The following is a 15,975-nucleotide window of genomic DNA, read 5'->3' on the forward strand; positions in this document are numbered from 1 at the left end:
AAACACATGCTGCCTGTTTGGCCGTTCTTCTTTCCGAAATTGAGCGATACAGCGCGCAGCCTCCCAGCCTCCTGATTTAAATGCATTTCAGTCCGGCACGTTTTCTGTCATACGACGGAACAAAAGAGCGACAGCGGCAAGAAGAGCCCTTTTGAAATGGCCTAATGCGATCGAGCTGCTAAGTACTGAGTCGTATTAGGTTATCGGTGGCTGAAATCCATTGTGGCGCGAGACATAAATCACACACGTCAGCCCCCACCTGCCCGCCTCCCCACTCCTTTCTGCTGGCGGCTGGCTTTTCTGGTGGTCTCTGAGGGGCATCAGCCCTCAGTGGTCCCTGACGCCTTCAATCCTTCCAGGACCTGCCGTGACATTCATATCAAATTCCTCTCCACAGCCATTCGGGAAGAGGGTCTCAGGTGGCTGTCGCCAGACTGTTAAGGCCGCCACCACCACCGTGCATGTCTGTGGGAATTCTTCTGGTCATTTGTGTTGTGCGTCTGGAGATCTACGCTGCAGGTGCATTTTTAATTCAGTTTTGGTACATTATTCCAAACTGAAAGACAATGGAAGTCCTCGTGGGGCTTGCTTGAGAAGCAGATAAAATATCAATATACGGTGGGCTATCTGCTTTGTATTGAAACCAGGTAATGATATCAAATGACTACTAATGCACTTTTGAGAACTCTGTGTTTTTTTTTTTTTCCATTTTCTGATGCCGTGATGGACCGACTAAACCCATTCTCTGTCCATTAGGAGTGGAGGGAGAAAATTGTAGCGTATGTTTTCTCACTTCTAATGGTAGACCCGGAGCCAATTAGACTGCAATCCAAAAAGACTCCAGAAGTCTTTGAATGCTGAGCCAAAGTGGCAGGTGCCTGTTATAGACTCCCTCCTTTGCTAATGTTCACCCTCTGCTCTCGCTGAATCAAAGTCGTCTGCGTTCCCCGAGCGCCGCAGTGAATTTTAAGCAGCTTGAGATGGCGTCTCTCGCCATCTCAAGCCGCCTTAAAAACTGGCAGGTGTAAGACACGGCCTCTTTTGGGAACTCGGCGCGGCTCAGGAGTGAGTGTAATTGAGTAAGTTCTCAAGCTACGCCGCGGGCCAGTGATACGCTACCATGGGGGACATGCCCTAAGCCTGTGAGGTGGTGCCTTGAGAGTCTAAGGGCTTACATCGCTGCTTAGCAAAGATCTAAAATACTGAGGGTGAATTTAAATTTCATGACAAGTGTGGCTTGGCTGCAGTCCTGACACGCCCTGGTATGTTGGAAGGCAGATGGTGTGTCCACATGCAGCCCCCACCCCCCGCCCAACCGCCCACTTTCTCGCATCCATCTCTGTTTCTGATGCTCCTCCCGCTGTGGAGCAGCCATTAGTGCAGGGGGACACGGAAGAGAAACAGACCGGAACAATTTGGGAATATTAACCACCTCCTTGACACATGCATAGGCTTGATCTAATAGGGGCGGGCCCAAGAGGCAAGAAGGGCCAATGTTGGATTAAAAACTCAAAATTAATAGAACATTTTGGAGCAGAAAAGAGAATAATAATAATAATAGTAATAATAAAAATAATAATTATAATAACCATTATACAAAACTTCTTGCCCCTAAATCACTACTTCCAACTGCTATCGAGAGCCAACTGCTCCAGCTGAGTTCCTCACTAGACTGGCCAAGGTATTCCTTTTTGACAATGAGTGAAGCAGGGCAACATATAAAAGGAACTTTCTCTCTTCTTTTTTACCTTTGCCAAGAAAGCTCTGTTTCCCAGATTGTTGATTTTCTGTCTGGCTCCTGTTGAACTAGGTGCAGGGGACGGTAGCTCAGGAGGTAGAGCTGGTCGTCTAGTAATCTAAAGGTTGCTGGTTCGATCCCAGGCTCCTCCTGCTAGCATGCTGTAGTGTCCTTGAGCAAGACACTTAACCCCTCATTGCTCCTGATGGCTGCGTCCGTCGGTGTTTGAATAATTGTAAGTCGCTTTGGATAAAAGCGTCTGCTAAATGACGAAATGTAATGTAATGTGCTACAGCATTTGATTTGGAGCAGTCATCTCTAAGAGGTAGATTTGCTGCAAACTCCGGTGTCTTTCTGGCCTGCAAAGTGGAAATATCACCCGGTGCTGAAAAGAGATTTCTTCTTCTAATCAAGACGTTGGCCAAAAATAGACACGATTGTAATGGTAATGTTAATATTCGTGTTATCTTTTCTTTTTTGTGGTTTGTGGCTGGTGACAGTGGCCTTCTATAAGGCTTGTCTGGGAACAGGGTGTATACAAACGTTCATTCACACTCGCAATGAGTTAATTAAATCCGCCTCTGATACTTCTGTGCTTTTCCTAATGGTACTTTTATTACTTTTTAATACATGGCACATGCCTTAAATATACATAGAATTGTATTCACTCATTGCGCAAATTGACTGACTGCGCAAACCTGCTGAGGAGGAAATGCCCCTCACCCCCCAGACCTGTCAATCTCCACTCAACCCCCACCCCTTGAACTACGCTGCTCATATCCCTGAACTGGTCTTTATTTTAGTCTTTGTAAGCACGGATGGATGTTCAGTGACCAGAGAACAGGCCTTGCAGGAGCCTAGAGACACCAACATCTGCGTAGGCTCTTATCCGTGCAGACCCCCTATCCTGATGTCTCACAATCTGACCCCGTTCAGTCTTATCAGCCATTCCAGTTCTATTTCATTCAACGATGTGAAATTGTGAACGCCATAGTCAGGGCAACAGACGCCGCGCAAAACGCCTCCCTGATTTGTCGACGACGGGGCTATTACTGTACATGTGAAGGACGTTGCTTCGGCGAAGGGCATTGCTGCTACAAACGCATAGTCTTTGGAGCCTGAAATGCAGACCTTGTTTTTATCCACTATCGTCTTACACATTATGTCGATGCATGCCATCCTCCAATGATAGCGCAAGTTTTCATCGGGCATCCCGCTCTGTTTCTCTTCAAATTGCAACTCAGGGAATGCTGTGGGATATGATGTCATGGGTTGTTTTTATCGGTAATTTTACATGTAATTTTTTATAATTCAATCCCTTGCCAACTTGTAAAACAGTTCCAGGCTTCTCTCGGGCCTGTAAAACCCCGGGTGAATGGATAGGATCTAGATGGCTAACATGTGAGAACCATGAAAGCTGGAATTTATTGAAACCTATCTGTAACTGTAGGCAAATTATAAGGGCCGAGAAAAAAGTTACTGAGAAGTCGGTGTACTGTCCATGCACACATGCAAACAGTCATTATACCTAACACCGCAGGCACTGTTCGTGCCACGCTCAACATTTGATTTAACACAGGAGTTCAGCAGATTACACTGTTTATTGTCTATAGAATATGGAGACTGTTTTAACAGTTGTCTGTTTTAATGCATTCTCCAGTGTTGATTAAATATAATTTTTTTAAGGAGTTGGAGATGTATTGCCCATTATTCATATTATTGGTATTGTTAAATTAAAATGCATCAGTACAGTGCCCCTTCAATGGATACAGAATATATTTTAAATGATTTATTACATAATGTAATGGCCAATGATCTCCATTTCAGAGCTGTAATCCAGATCCCCTGCTGCATCAGACCACAGACAGATGGCAGCTGGCCTTTGTCCCTGCCATCGCAGTGATTCATATGTTTATTTGGTCAGGGTTACTTATTGCCAGGGTTGGACTGCACCTCCAGTGGCTGTATCTGTGGTAGAATTGGCGCATGGAAAGATAACTGATGGCCGGGTTTCCATGTGAGAAGGTGTAAAATGGACCATGCTAATGCTGCGGGTCACCATCTTTCATGTCTGGGTTTCCCCAATAGCCAAAATGAGTGTGAGTGTGAGTGTGAGTGTGAGTGTGAGTGTGAGTGTGAGTGTGAGTGTGAGTGTGAGTGTGAGTGTGAGTGTGAGTGTGTGTATGCATGTGCGTGTATATATAGATTCAAGAGGTTTATTTGTCACATACATACGTTCATACATATATGCAGCGAAATGTCCGGAAATTATGCACAATAGTTACTAAACCAAACATAATAGCTAACCTAATCCCTACCTACCTAATAGATAGCTACACACACACATATATATATATTTATACTGTGTACATACAGTATGGATATATATTCAGTATGCTATATAGACTACCAATATATATTGGTAGTACTAGAGGCTGCCAGGAGCTAGAATAGACAGAAAATACAGTTTTTGTTGTTTGAATGGACCCCTTACTGTCTGAACGGACAAACAGTTCCAGACCGTTCCTAGTTCAGTAAAAAGAAAGTTCAAATGCTTTCATTTTTAATTTGATATATCTCTGTAAGTGTATACATTTTAAGGAAACACATGTCACCCTAAAGCAGTCGCTCCGTTCCCTTAAGATTCGGCCTTATTTCTGGTCCCTGGGACCTAATTGCCGTCTTCTGCCACAAATGCTCAGTAAAAGAGCAGGCCTGCAATTAGCCTCGGCTTCCCGCCGGCTGACTGTAAATCTGCCAAATTGTTTGTCTTAAGAAAGTTCAGCAGCCGTGGTCTTCTCTTTTACTTTTAAAAACGCGGGCCCCGTCGCTGGGGCATCCTATAATTAGGCTGACCAGCGGTAGCAGAGAACACGCTTGTAGGTCCGGAGCTGAGTCAGTGTGGTGGTGTGCTGAGACCAGCAGAGGTGGTTGTGTTATTCGTGCCTTGTCTACCTTCATTCTGCGGCGTCGGCCTTGGTGTCCCGCGGACCTGAGCCGCATCGGGGTCGGTCATTTCGCTCTCCGTTCGGCGGGGGCGACAAAAGTGAATTTTTTTTCTGACTCTTGTTTCTTTTTTTTCCCCCTGCCTCCCTCCTCCCTCCCTCCTCGTGTCTGTGCCGCAGCTCATTATTCTGGAAGACTACGCGGATCCTTTCGACGCCGAGCAGGGCGGCGGGACTCAGCCCAGCACAGAAAAGGTGACGACCGAGAACGACGGCTACATGGAGCCCTACGAGGCCCAGAAGATGATGGCAGGTAGATCAACGGCCTCCGTTCCCGCTCCTGCCCCCCCTGCCGCATGTGATGTGACATTCATGAAACGACTACCTCCGCTCAACTTAGGGCTCGGGGTAATTGCATGTTAGGTCACCAGTGATGCCATTCTGATTATATTATGGGTTCGTATGGAATGTCCCAGTGGTATGCGGATTACTGTGTAGTGTTATTTTGGCTGTATGTTGGCAGGCTGGTCACTAATGAATACACTCATATGGCAATGGGACCGTCCACATGACAGTCTCATCCGATCAGAGATGACCTGTTTGACACTGACGACCTACATCTTCTATTTTTTATTTTATTTTTTTTCCGACAGCAATTTTTCCCTTGGGGGGGGGGGGGGGGGGAATCCAAAGGTAGAAGTAGAGCAGGTCGCCTAGTAAGCGGAAGGTTGCTGGTTCGATCCCCGGCTCCTCCTGGTAGCATGCTGATGTGTCCTTGAGCAAGACACTTAACCCCCTAACTGCTCCTCTATAACGGCGCCACTATATGGCAGCCCACTGCTCCTAGTTACGTCAGTTACTAGGATGGGTAAATGCAGAGAAATTGCAAATTTCCCCGTTGAGGGACTAATAAAGGTTTGCTGCAAGGTAGTTTTTTTTATATATTATATTAAAAAAAATACCTTGCAGCATTTTCTAGAAAGACAAGGCGACGGTAGCTGTTACTCAAGCTAAATGACAACATCGTTGAGAAAAGAACAAAGCAATTGCTCGTTTCGCCCTCGAAAACCCCCTCAGCTGTTTTTCCTGAAGATGCGGCCTCGGTATTGAGACCCTGACACCGTAACCTCGGCCATGTCTCGTGTCAGACGCTTGTCATTCCTTTCATATTCTCATATCTCTTCTCCCCCTCCCCCCTCTCCAATTGTCTTTTAATGGGCCTCCAGACAATCTCTTGTTTTCATCTGTCTCACTCGTCTGACCCCTGGCCTCGTCCTTGTCTCAGATGAGCACAAAAAGAGTCGAGATTTATGGCCTGGCTCAGGTAGAAGCCCCCGACAGAGAGAGAGCGGGAAAAAAAACACATCTGTGCATGAAAGAAGCTCCACCCTCCTCTCCGTTCACATTCACGGGAGATGGGGCTTTTGTCAAAGTAAGGTGACGCTGTCGTCTGGCGGCGCTGAAAAAAGTTTTTTTTGTGCTGATGAAGTCTTTGGTTTGTGGTGTAGGTGTTTCTGTCAGCTCTGCCTAAGAGATGGTGTTTTTTAACCTACACCCGGTCTCACTCCTCTTAGAGTGTTGTATCGATCGGCTCTTTCTGCTGTTATGACGGAGCTGTCGAGACCCCGCTGGAAATATTACCGTTGGCGCATTTATTCAGCTCTCCAGAGTTTTTTCGATTTGCCTCCAGTGTTTGGTGGTCGCCCCGTGATGGTGTCATGAGCAAATATCGTAAAATAAACTCTTATTTAAGGTCGAGTTATAAAAACACACTCACGGCGCCTTTTGAGAGCTGTTTTTTTTAAATCTTTTGCAGATGTTAAATTAATTTCTGCTGAAGTTCATGTATTTGTAAAAGTAATTGATAATAATATTGGTTAACCCATGTGCCCTGAATTTGAAGTGAATATTTAAGTTGTGACTATTGCTGAGGGGGAGGAACCTCTCTGGAGGAAATAGCAGCCTTCTCTCTCTCTCTCTCTCTCTCTCTCGCTCGCTCGCTCGCACGCCGGCTTACTCACTCACTCGCTCTCTCGCTCACTCGCTCTCTCGCTGTCTCTCTCTAGCTCTTGCTCTCTCTCTGTCTCTCTCTCTCTCTCTGTCTCTCTCTCTCTTTCGCTGTCTCTCGCTCTCACTGTCTCTCGCTCGGTCTCTCTCTCTCTCTCTCTCTCTCTCCCTCCCGCTCTCCCCTCTCTCAAGCCCTCCCTGTCCTAGCTCATCATACAATGTGCTACCAGCAAAATCTACCGGCACAAGTATCAATTTTCATTTTCAAAATGTGCGATGTCACTGGCAGTTTTGGATTTACCGCATCCAACCGAAATGGATCTAATCCGCCAGGGTGTCCGTTTTTCCCACCCCAGAGAGCAAAATTCTTTCGGGCCTGGAATCAAACGCACGTGGTTGATGCTGTCTTATTAAATGTGTATCAAATTAATCAGCGGCAGAAGATTGATAATAAATCAGACTTGTGTTTCGTTTTATTGGTGACGGTTTATCGCCCGTGGTGTGCGTGTCCGTACCGGCAGCACCGCACTCTCAAGTTTCACAGCAAGATTGAATTTGTCTGAGCTCCCGTCGGTCGGGGTTTGTCCCATTTACACGCCCGCGAACACAGTCGTACATGCTTACACACATGTAGACGGACTCGCCCGAATGTTTGTTAATCGTTATCTCACTTGACAATGCAGGATCTGTAAATGCAAAGCAGCTGCTCTGACGTGTCGTTATTGCGTGTTCCTCATTGGGAGAAAAGGGCTGCCACGTTTTGATGGCAATTCACCTTTTCTCAACCTCACTTCCTGCTGCTCTTTTACCTCTGTCTGTCTTTAGAGTGCTTCGTGTTTATTGGCCTGATCGCCGTAACCGAAGTTGCGGTCGATTTTCGGGTGTCTAGGAATTAGGTTTTCATTGATCTCTCAAAGCATTTCGTGGTTAATTTACAAATGAGCAAATTGCTGATTGAATTCAGTGAAGAATGAATACTGTAGAACGCAAAAGGGGTTGCATTAAAAGATACATTTGTTTTGTAAATCATCAAATACACCATTCACACCTTCTCTGACATATCCACTCTCCGGCGCAGCGTCAGGTGTGGCATGCCCGGTAATGCCTCCAGCGAGGAGTGCCACGGCTGCTTGCATAACACTCAGTGGTGGGTGGGTGGGGGTGTGTGTGTGTGTGTGTGTGTGTGTGTGTGTGTGTGTGTGTGTGTGTCCGTCCGTCCGTCCGTCCGTCCGTCCGTCCGTCCGTCCGTCCGTCCGTCCGTCCGTCCGTCCGTACACTCCATATCTCTCTCCCTTTCCCTGCTTGCTGATTTATTGCTCTACCGTAGGGGCATGTCACAACTTCTTTAACCCGCGAAGCCTTGGCTTGTGCGAGCAGCACAACCCGCCCGCGTTGCACCACACCGCGTTGCACTTCTGTGACATCAAGCTCGGCCTCCGCATCAGCCCTGCCTGCGTGCCTTTGGCAAATACTTGGTTGTGTCATGTCATGAGTCCTACCACCTAACCCTGACTTCAGCTGGATGTGTGCACAGTTCCATTGAGTTTTTTTTTTTTTTTCCCCCTCTCGCCTCCTTTTCAGCTTCTGGTTTGTTGGGTTATGCAAAGAATGCAGCTTTCTGTGCATGTCCATAATGTTTGTGCTAACAGTCCCGCATTTGATCTGTCAGTTCCAATCCGATTCCCATCCCTTTTTATCTCTTACCCGCTCTCGACACACTCCGTGTTTACACACTCACAGTTCGGTCATTGTCAGCCGGGCCATTCCTTGCATTCCACAATTTCGGCAGCGCTATTTATTTGCAGGTGAGGGTGTCGGATGAAAAGCTGCAATCAACGTTTGCGGTCTCATTTTCTCTGTTCCACTCCGGCCGCCCCCCTGTTCCCTCTTACACATTGTTGTCAGTGTTGAGTTGTTGAGACTTGTCGCCCTGATCAGCACAAAGGGCTTGGCCGGGCAGTCTGCACCCTGCCATTTCTCAATTCTGTCAGAGAAATGACACTCCCTGAGTGCGCACACACACGCACACGCGCACACGCACAAGAACATGCACATGCACACACACATTTATTCTGTCCAGTGTTTTCCAGAGGATGGAGTTGTGGCAGCACGTAACCTAACTTCGGTTTATCAAATTCACTTCTGAATTTCAAAATCGACAAACAATTGGTGCAGGAGAATGGCAGAAGCTACGATCTAGGTTTATATGTTGTTTGAACCGGTAATTCACAAACATCTTTTACAGTTGAGGTTTCATCCAAATCGATCCACATACGGAGCGGACATTAGTGAAAAACTGACCAAATTTGACCAAAATCACAAATCCAACCTGGATAAAAGTATCTGGAACGCAGCAATGACATAAGCTACGAACACGGTTGAGGTGTTGTTTAAACCGGTGTGTCACAAGCATCTCGTGGTTTAAGTTTCTTCCAAATTGATCCACATATGGAGCAAATACGAGTGAAAAACCGAACAGCTTTGACCCCACTTTGGTCGTGCTTGACTGAAATGCCACTATTCGTAAACAAAAGGAACCAAAGGAGATTTACAGTAAGACACTTTGTGACGTCATCATACTATTTACTTTAAATGTGCAGGTTCTGATTCAGAATGTACATTCGGAAAGGATCCAGTGTGCGGTGTAGTCTCCATCACCCTGTAGTGGTTTGACATTACAAACTAATTGTTTAGATACTGTATATATTTATGTACTTTCTTACGTGCTAGATGTCTGTGGATCTTTTGGATTGATATTTTATCTCTTTGGTCCCCATTATTTTGTCGGATTCATGAAAAATACCAAAAAAAAAGTAGTCCACAAAAACTCGTGACCACGTGGAGTCGAATCCACTCAACTGTGTGACTGAGTGATGCGTTCAAGATCCAGCGAGGCATCTTGAAAATAGAAGCCGTGGTATGGTAATTACTCACAGAAATACCACAACATTTTTCGTACTTCATGGAAATTGAAATCTATTGAAAATGTAATTGAAGGAAAACCCACCAGTAAAATTCCGTAAGTTTGACTACCTTTTGTCAACCTCCGTAAATACCTAATTTCAAACATTTTCCCTAAACAGCCAATCGTACAGCAGGAGCGCCGGTGGTTCCTCTGCTCAGCAGCACGCAGCGGGGATGAGGTGACATCTTCCAAAAACGCCAATTTGAACTCGAACTCGCACTCACGAACCAGAGCCTGGCACGGCCCCCATCCCCGCAAAAGGAGAGCGCTTTAAGAGAGAATCCGCGGTAGGAGAGAGTCCCTCGCTCTGCTCAAAACGTCCCCGCATATAATCACAGAGCGCAGATTCGGGAACCTCGGAACCTCCGAAAAACTTTAATACCCACCTAACATGACTGGACCCCGTGTATTTGTGCTTGCAGCTATATTTATTATTATTATAATAATAAACAGCTATCCAAAATACTTCTGTGTCTTCGGAAGCTTTTGCCAGTTAATAGGCGTTACAACCACCAGGTGTCCCAGCCTCGCGAGACTACGGACCCGGAATCGCTGCACGTGCTGCTGTGTGTTTACACTTGTAGCCAGCAAGCTGCTAACGCTTAGCTCCTGCTCACACTACTCCACCACAGCCTGTGGTTTTCATGTCTCTGTTGGGAGTTTCAGGTTCTAACAGGCTTTCTGTTGACTGTCCACTTGCCGGTACCGTGCCAGAACGCTTGCGTCTTCGTTTTTTAACATCTACCCGGTGCTTGTTGGTATAATCGATGCGCTGACATCATCAGGCAAGCAGTGAATAGACCTGGATAGGAAGCGTCCGTAGCAATATAACGTACATTTTTAAAGAGGCAAGACGGAGCCCTCTCCTCTCCTCTACTCTCCTTTTGTAAAAAAAAATAAAAAAAGAAATATATCTATATATATTTCAGCAGCGGTGGTCATATTTCAGTTGTGGCCTCCCGTCGCTGCTAGGTGCATATCGGGGAAACACTGGGTGTCAATTCATACGGTTCAGTGTCAGACTGTATTTAAGCACTTCAATATGGCCAGAGTGTAATACCAACAGGACCGTGTACAAATGTTCATACAGGGTGTAATTGTCCCTTGAAATAGTTAAAATCAAAACTCTGAGTTCTAAATCCCAAATTTATTGATCAATCAAATTTAGTATTTTGAAGTAAGTCGAATAAATCTGTTGAATTAGAAATTGACATTTCCCTGCTACCCGGGCGCGTCGACGAATGCTGCCCACTGCTCCTGGCTGCGCCCCCGGAGGAAGGACAAGCCAGGATGGGAGAAATGCAGGGGCCACATTTCACTGGCCGCCTCCCAAAAAGCATGTGCATGTGTGTGTGTGCGTATATATATATGCATGTGTTGTGATAGTGCGGTGCGTCATGTGACGAATAAAGATTCTTCTTCTCTTCTTCTTCTTACACTTTTTCTGTGGAGCGGTTGGAATTTCTGCAGACAGCCCTGCCCCCTTCTCAGAGCAAAGCCCTGCTGCAGAAACCTGTACATATATACCTATGCACTATGCACACACACACACACACACACACACACACACACACACACACACACACACACACACACACACACACACACACACACACACACACACACACACACAGGGCCTCATCCACCCCAAGTCAACCAGCCTGCTCAGCGGCCATGTGAGAGTTTTCCCACAGTGCAGAGGAGACCTGTTGTGCAAACAGCTTGCATGACTAAGCCCCGATGAGCAAGTGCACACTCAGGCCTGTCGATATGCCAATCGTCAAGCCCAGACTCATCATTGCACCTAAGTGTATTTGTAGATTTTGTTTCTTTGTGGGTTGTCATTTGTGTGTGTGTTTGTGTGTGTGTGTGTGTGTGTGTGTGTGTGTGTGTGTGTGTGTGTGTGTGTGTGTGTGTGTGTGTGTGTGTGTGTGTGTGTGTGTGTGTGTGTGTGTGTGTGTGTGTGTGTGTGTGTGTGTATCCGCCTTATGCTATTGCTTCCCGGGACTGGAGTGACAGCAGCAACCATCCAACCCCTCTGGGTGTGGAATATTTTACAGCAGCGGGGGAAAAAAAAACCAAAAACATAACAACATTGACGTTCATGTTTTCATAATGGTTGACTCATAAGTGAGGAATTTACGCTACCCTGTTTTTCTTTCGCTCAACGTGGATCACCCTCAATTCTGGGAAACATCTTCTGGAGTTTGCAGAAACTCCCCACTCCGGTTTAGTGGGAAAGGCGCTGGAAGATGGGTCACGGGAGGGTAGGGATCATTACTTAAAGTGACAATCCATGAGATCCTCTGTGTCGGGTGGATAACACTACAAGTCCCAGCATTCCACTCAAAACTGTTATTCTGGCTCAGAAGTAGTTACGCTGGTTTATCAGATTCACTGCGGGTGCCCTCACTTCTTGCGTCTCCTGTATCTTTGCCGGGATCTTTGTTGGTGGCGGGACAACAATTTGCATAACGCAAATACATTGAATGGCTGTTTCTTAAAAAGTGCCAGGTGAACAAAGTATCAAACATGTTTTTAAACCAAATAATCGTATGAATTGCCGCAGCAAATTCCTCAGATTACTCACGGTTGCACTTTGTTTTCGACCCCTTTCTCTGCCCATCAAAGGCCCCAGAAACCTTTGAAAGGTGATTTTTTCCTTCATCTCCTGGATAAACCGGGAATGAAAAGGAATCCGGTAGGCAGGGACGTATAAACAGAGTGAGCAGATTGCCACAAGGACCCTAATACGACCACTCAACACGCTTTTGAGTTAATTCACAGGGACGTTTATAGAGCACGGAAAAGAGGTGTGGCACATTTCCGCGTTGACTTTCCTCACGGAGAAGGGTGAAAACGCCTCCGGCAACGTGGGCTACGTGTGGTGGCACATTTCTTGGCCTCTAACCCCGCTTTCATTGCCCCGGGCTGAAGGTTGAGGAATATCCGGTACGTGTACCGGCAGGGACAGACCTCAAAGGTGGATGTTAACCATTTATAAAAGCCAGGCGCAGCGCCGCTTTTAGACTACACCGTAATTTTGGCATTATCCCTCCGCTCGTCGGGTTTGACATTATTTTATTCTGTCAACAGGCATTTAAGAGGTTGACACAGGTAATTACCTTAACGCAACATTTATGTATTTAACCAGTTGATTATAGGCTGCCACATATAGGAGGACCTCGTGATGGAAAATGCGGTGGTTCAAGTCCCCGAAATGAAAAGAAAACATGGGTTTGGAATATGGGTTCGCAGTCTCCCAACAAATGCCATTAAGCTAGAGTAGTGCAACTTTGGAAGGTATGCTGTCCCTCACCAAATCCGATCTCTCTCGTGCAACAGTGACTCAGAGTTCCCTTCCCGAAACAGTTTTGCAAAACGACTGATTTCTGCCTCAGATAATTGCAACAATGCGATTGTGTGACGTTGGAGTGTTAACAGCGTGGGCAGCCTGTGGATACGAGCTGTCGCAGAACTCAGATGTGAGGGCAGGAACTTAAAAAAAAATAAAAATAAAAAATGTTGGTCAGAGGGACGAGAGTGACTCCTTGAATCGGAAGCGATTACTTATCGCCTCTGTGTTGTTGCGAAGGCTCCCAAAGAGAAGGTGTCGGAGCCGGGAGAAGGGCAGAGCGGGCGCCGGAGTACTGACTATTTATTAATGAGATGAGCAATCTCTGGCACTGCTACAAAAACCTGATAACCTTCCACCCACTCACTTAGCGGCGAACGCCGATTGGCGCTGCTCAGCTCTGAGCGCTGTGCGTGTAATATTTCCAGTAAATATCATTGGGAAAAACTTGTCGCAAGTGAGCGCAGCGTTGCACTGTATCTTACTCACAGATAACAATGATGGAAAGGAAATCGACTTGTAAAGTGGGTCATAGCTTTTAACTAAATTGGGATGACACAATCGCTGTGCGTCATCTGCATCCCACAGTGTAGGTCGTTAAACGTTTCTGGGGAATTCTTCATTTGATAAAAAGCAATCTCCTTGAGCCCACTGCGATGGTTTGGTATTGTCATGTAAATGAGGTGCAGACCCGTGAGGCTGCATCGATCCTTAAATCCATTACGGACATCAGAGACGTAACGGATTTGTGTGGTTAAGATGGGAAATGAATGAATGAATGAATGAATGAATGAATGAATCAATGCATACAGCACTTTAAGTCAAATGGTTTAACAGCCTTCACTAAAATCTATGACGTATGATTTTCAGCTTGTCATAAACATCAATAACAGTCTTCCCACATGGGGAGCTTATTCCCGTCCGGATACGGGCTGGACGTAATTATCTGGATCTCGGCCAGCTCGGGGACGGAGGCAGACGGATCCAAATGTTATGTTGGCCCACAATCCGTGACCTGACCCCGAAAACCACATGTCCTTTTAACACAGCGCTAAACCAGTGAGGTGGGGGCGGGTAATGGCATCCCATACATACCGACACTGCACAGCCGCACATGCAGACCGGCCTTTTCACACTCGCTGTAAAAAGTCGTCTCTTTCCTCTGCCCTGCATGGAAAGGGCACTTTGCCTCGGGCTTATTCTGGCCTGGCAGAATACGCACTTACACAGACACCGCGAAGCAGTGGCTCTGTGAAAGCGGTGGGTGGAAGCCCGGGGGGTTGCAGGAAATGGTACGCTCCTGCAAGAATGTCCACGCCGGCCTTTGATATCCTGCCCTCCCAGGCCGTGCCTTACCAGGGAACAGACAAGCCGCCTTCACACCCGATCCGACGTCGGATCCGACCGTCGGAACCCTGAGCGAGCGTTTTGCTCAGCCGGACGTTTACCATTTAAACGAGTGATGGAATGCTGGGAAACTTCCTTTATGTCGGGTTTTCCCATTTAAAAATACACGCAACGAGTGAATATACGGTAGCTGGCCGGCTGCCTGGCATCCCTGTCCTCCGGTCAGAGTGCCAGAACCCAAATTTGGGTTTAAAAACATCTTGTCCTGCAGCGGAGACGTCCAGGTTAGTTGGTTGTTGTTCATTGCATTCCAGGGGGGCTATCAGCTGGTAGATGTGATGTGGTATACTTTTATTTTTGGTCGTAGACGGTCGGTGAGAATTGGGTAGTGGACACGCTGTGAAGGAGTGTAGGAGCCCGTTTTGGGCACTGAAGTCATTCATTTTAAAGGAAAGATTAATGACACCATTAATTCCCGTCTGAGCCACTGCAAGGGAAGGCGGCGGGGCCAGATTTAATGCCCGCTGGAGAGTAAGTCACACACACGCACACATACATACGCACGCACAAGCACGCACACACACACACACACACACACACACACACACACACACACACACACACACACACACAAACACACACACTCACACACTCACTCTCTCTCTCTCTACACATTCTTTCAGTCATTTGATATGTCAAGTGCCTATTTCCCAGAAGGCGGAGATGTGTCCTGACTCCCTCGCTACGTGAGGAGGCTTACTGGTCAGCTTTTACTGGCTGATGACTGAGTGTCTTGAGAGAGAGGGGGTGACGTGGTGAGGGTCGCTGAGTGATTTAGTGAGTGACTGAGTGCACGATAGAAAGGATTGGCACCGATCTGAATGTAAGCCTGTATTTATTTGGGGTGGGGAGGGTTTGGAGGGTTTGCGGCGGCCACGGTCAAATTGGGGAGGAGGGGGGGAGGCTGGGGCGGGATGTCGGCTGTTGGCAGTGGATCTGCTGTTCGGGAGCAGGGATTCTATTAGGTGTGCGAGGGGGCGGCGAGCACGCTGCAGCTGCTGAAGGACACGACTGGAACAGATGGACGCCGACAGAGCAGCCCAGACGAGAAGGAGACAGACATGCACACCGCACATAAGAGGGAAAAATGAATCTGTGATTCAGATATGAACATACAAGAGTTGTGTCTGTTTTCTTGCATGATTGTATGTCTATATATATATATATATATATTTTTTTTTTTTTCCCCAGCACTGACGGCTGTGCCATTGTTCGACTATTGAGTCTTGATTTGTAAAGAAAACCTGTTTCACAATGAGTAAGTAATAAGTAAAAATATTAACAAAAATATGAGAATATTTAAACGCACTTAGACGGTTAAGAGCTTTATCAAAACTAGACTTTGGGATAATAAACAATGGGTTACTTCTTACACTACTTTTAAGTTACTCATCAAAATAAGCTCAGGAAAACGGTTGTTATTTTTTCCAGAGGGGAACGCTGGTAGTAAAAGCCACTTTACTACCCGTGTCTCGTCTGTCTACTAACACTAGGTTGTCAACTTGCGTGCTTGTGATTTCGGAGTTCGAAATCGAACGCTCAGTTGGTTGATTTTCGA

The 15,975-nt window shown here is 46.6% G+C and overlaps 1 protein-coding gene across 1 annotated transcript in view; it reads left to right on the forward strand.

The window, feature by feature from the left end:
* shf (Src homology 2 domain containing F) overlaps positions 1 to 15,975 on the forward strand; it is a gene marked incomplete at its 3' end in the record, with an annotated part of 102,405 nt that overhangs the window by 16,668 nt on the left and 69,762 nt on the right. Inside the window, exon 2 of the mRNA XM_079997993.1 lies at positions 4,864 to 4,996. Within this exon, the coding sequence (XP_079854119.1) occupies positions 4,864 to 4,996 (133 nt within the window). The remainder of the gene's footprint in view (positions 1 to 4,863; positions 4,997 to 15,975) is intronic.

Source organism: Zeus faber (assembly GCF_960531495.2).
Source record: "Zeus faber genome assembly, chromosome: 3".
NCBI classification, from domain to species: Eukaryota; Metazoa; Chordata; class Actinopteri; order Zeiformes; family Zeidae; genus Zeus; species Zeus faber.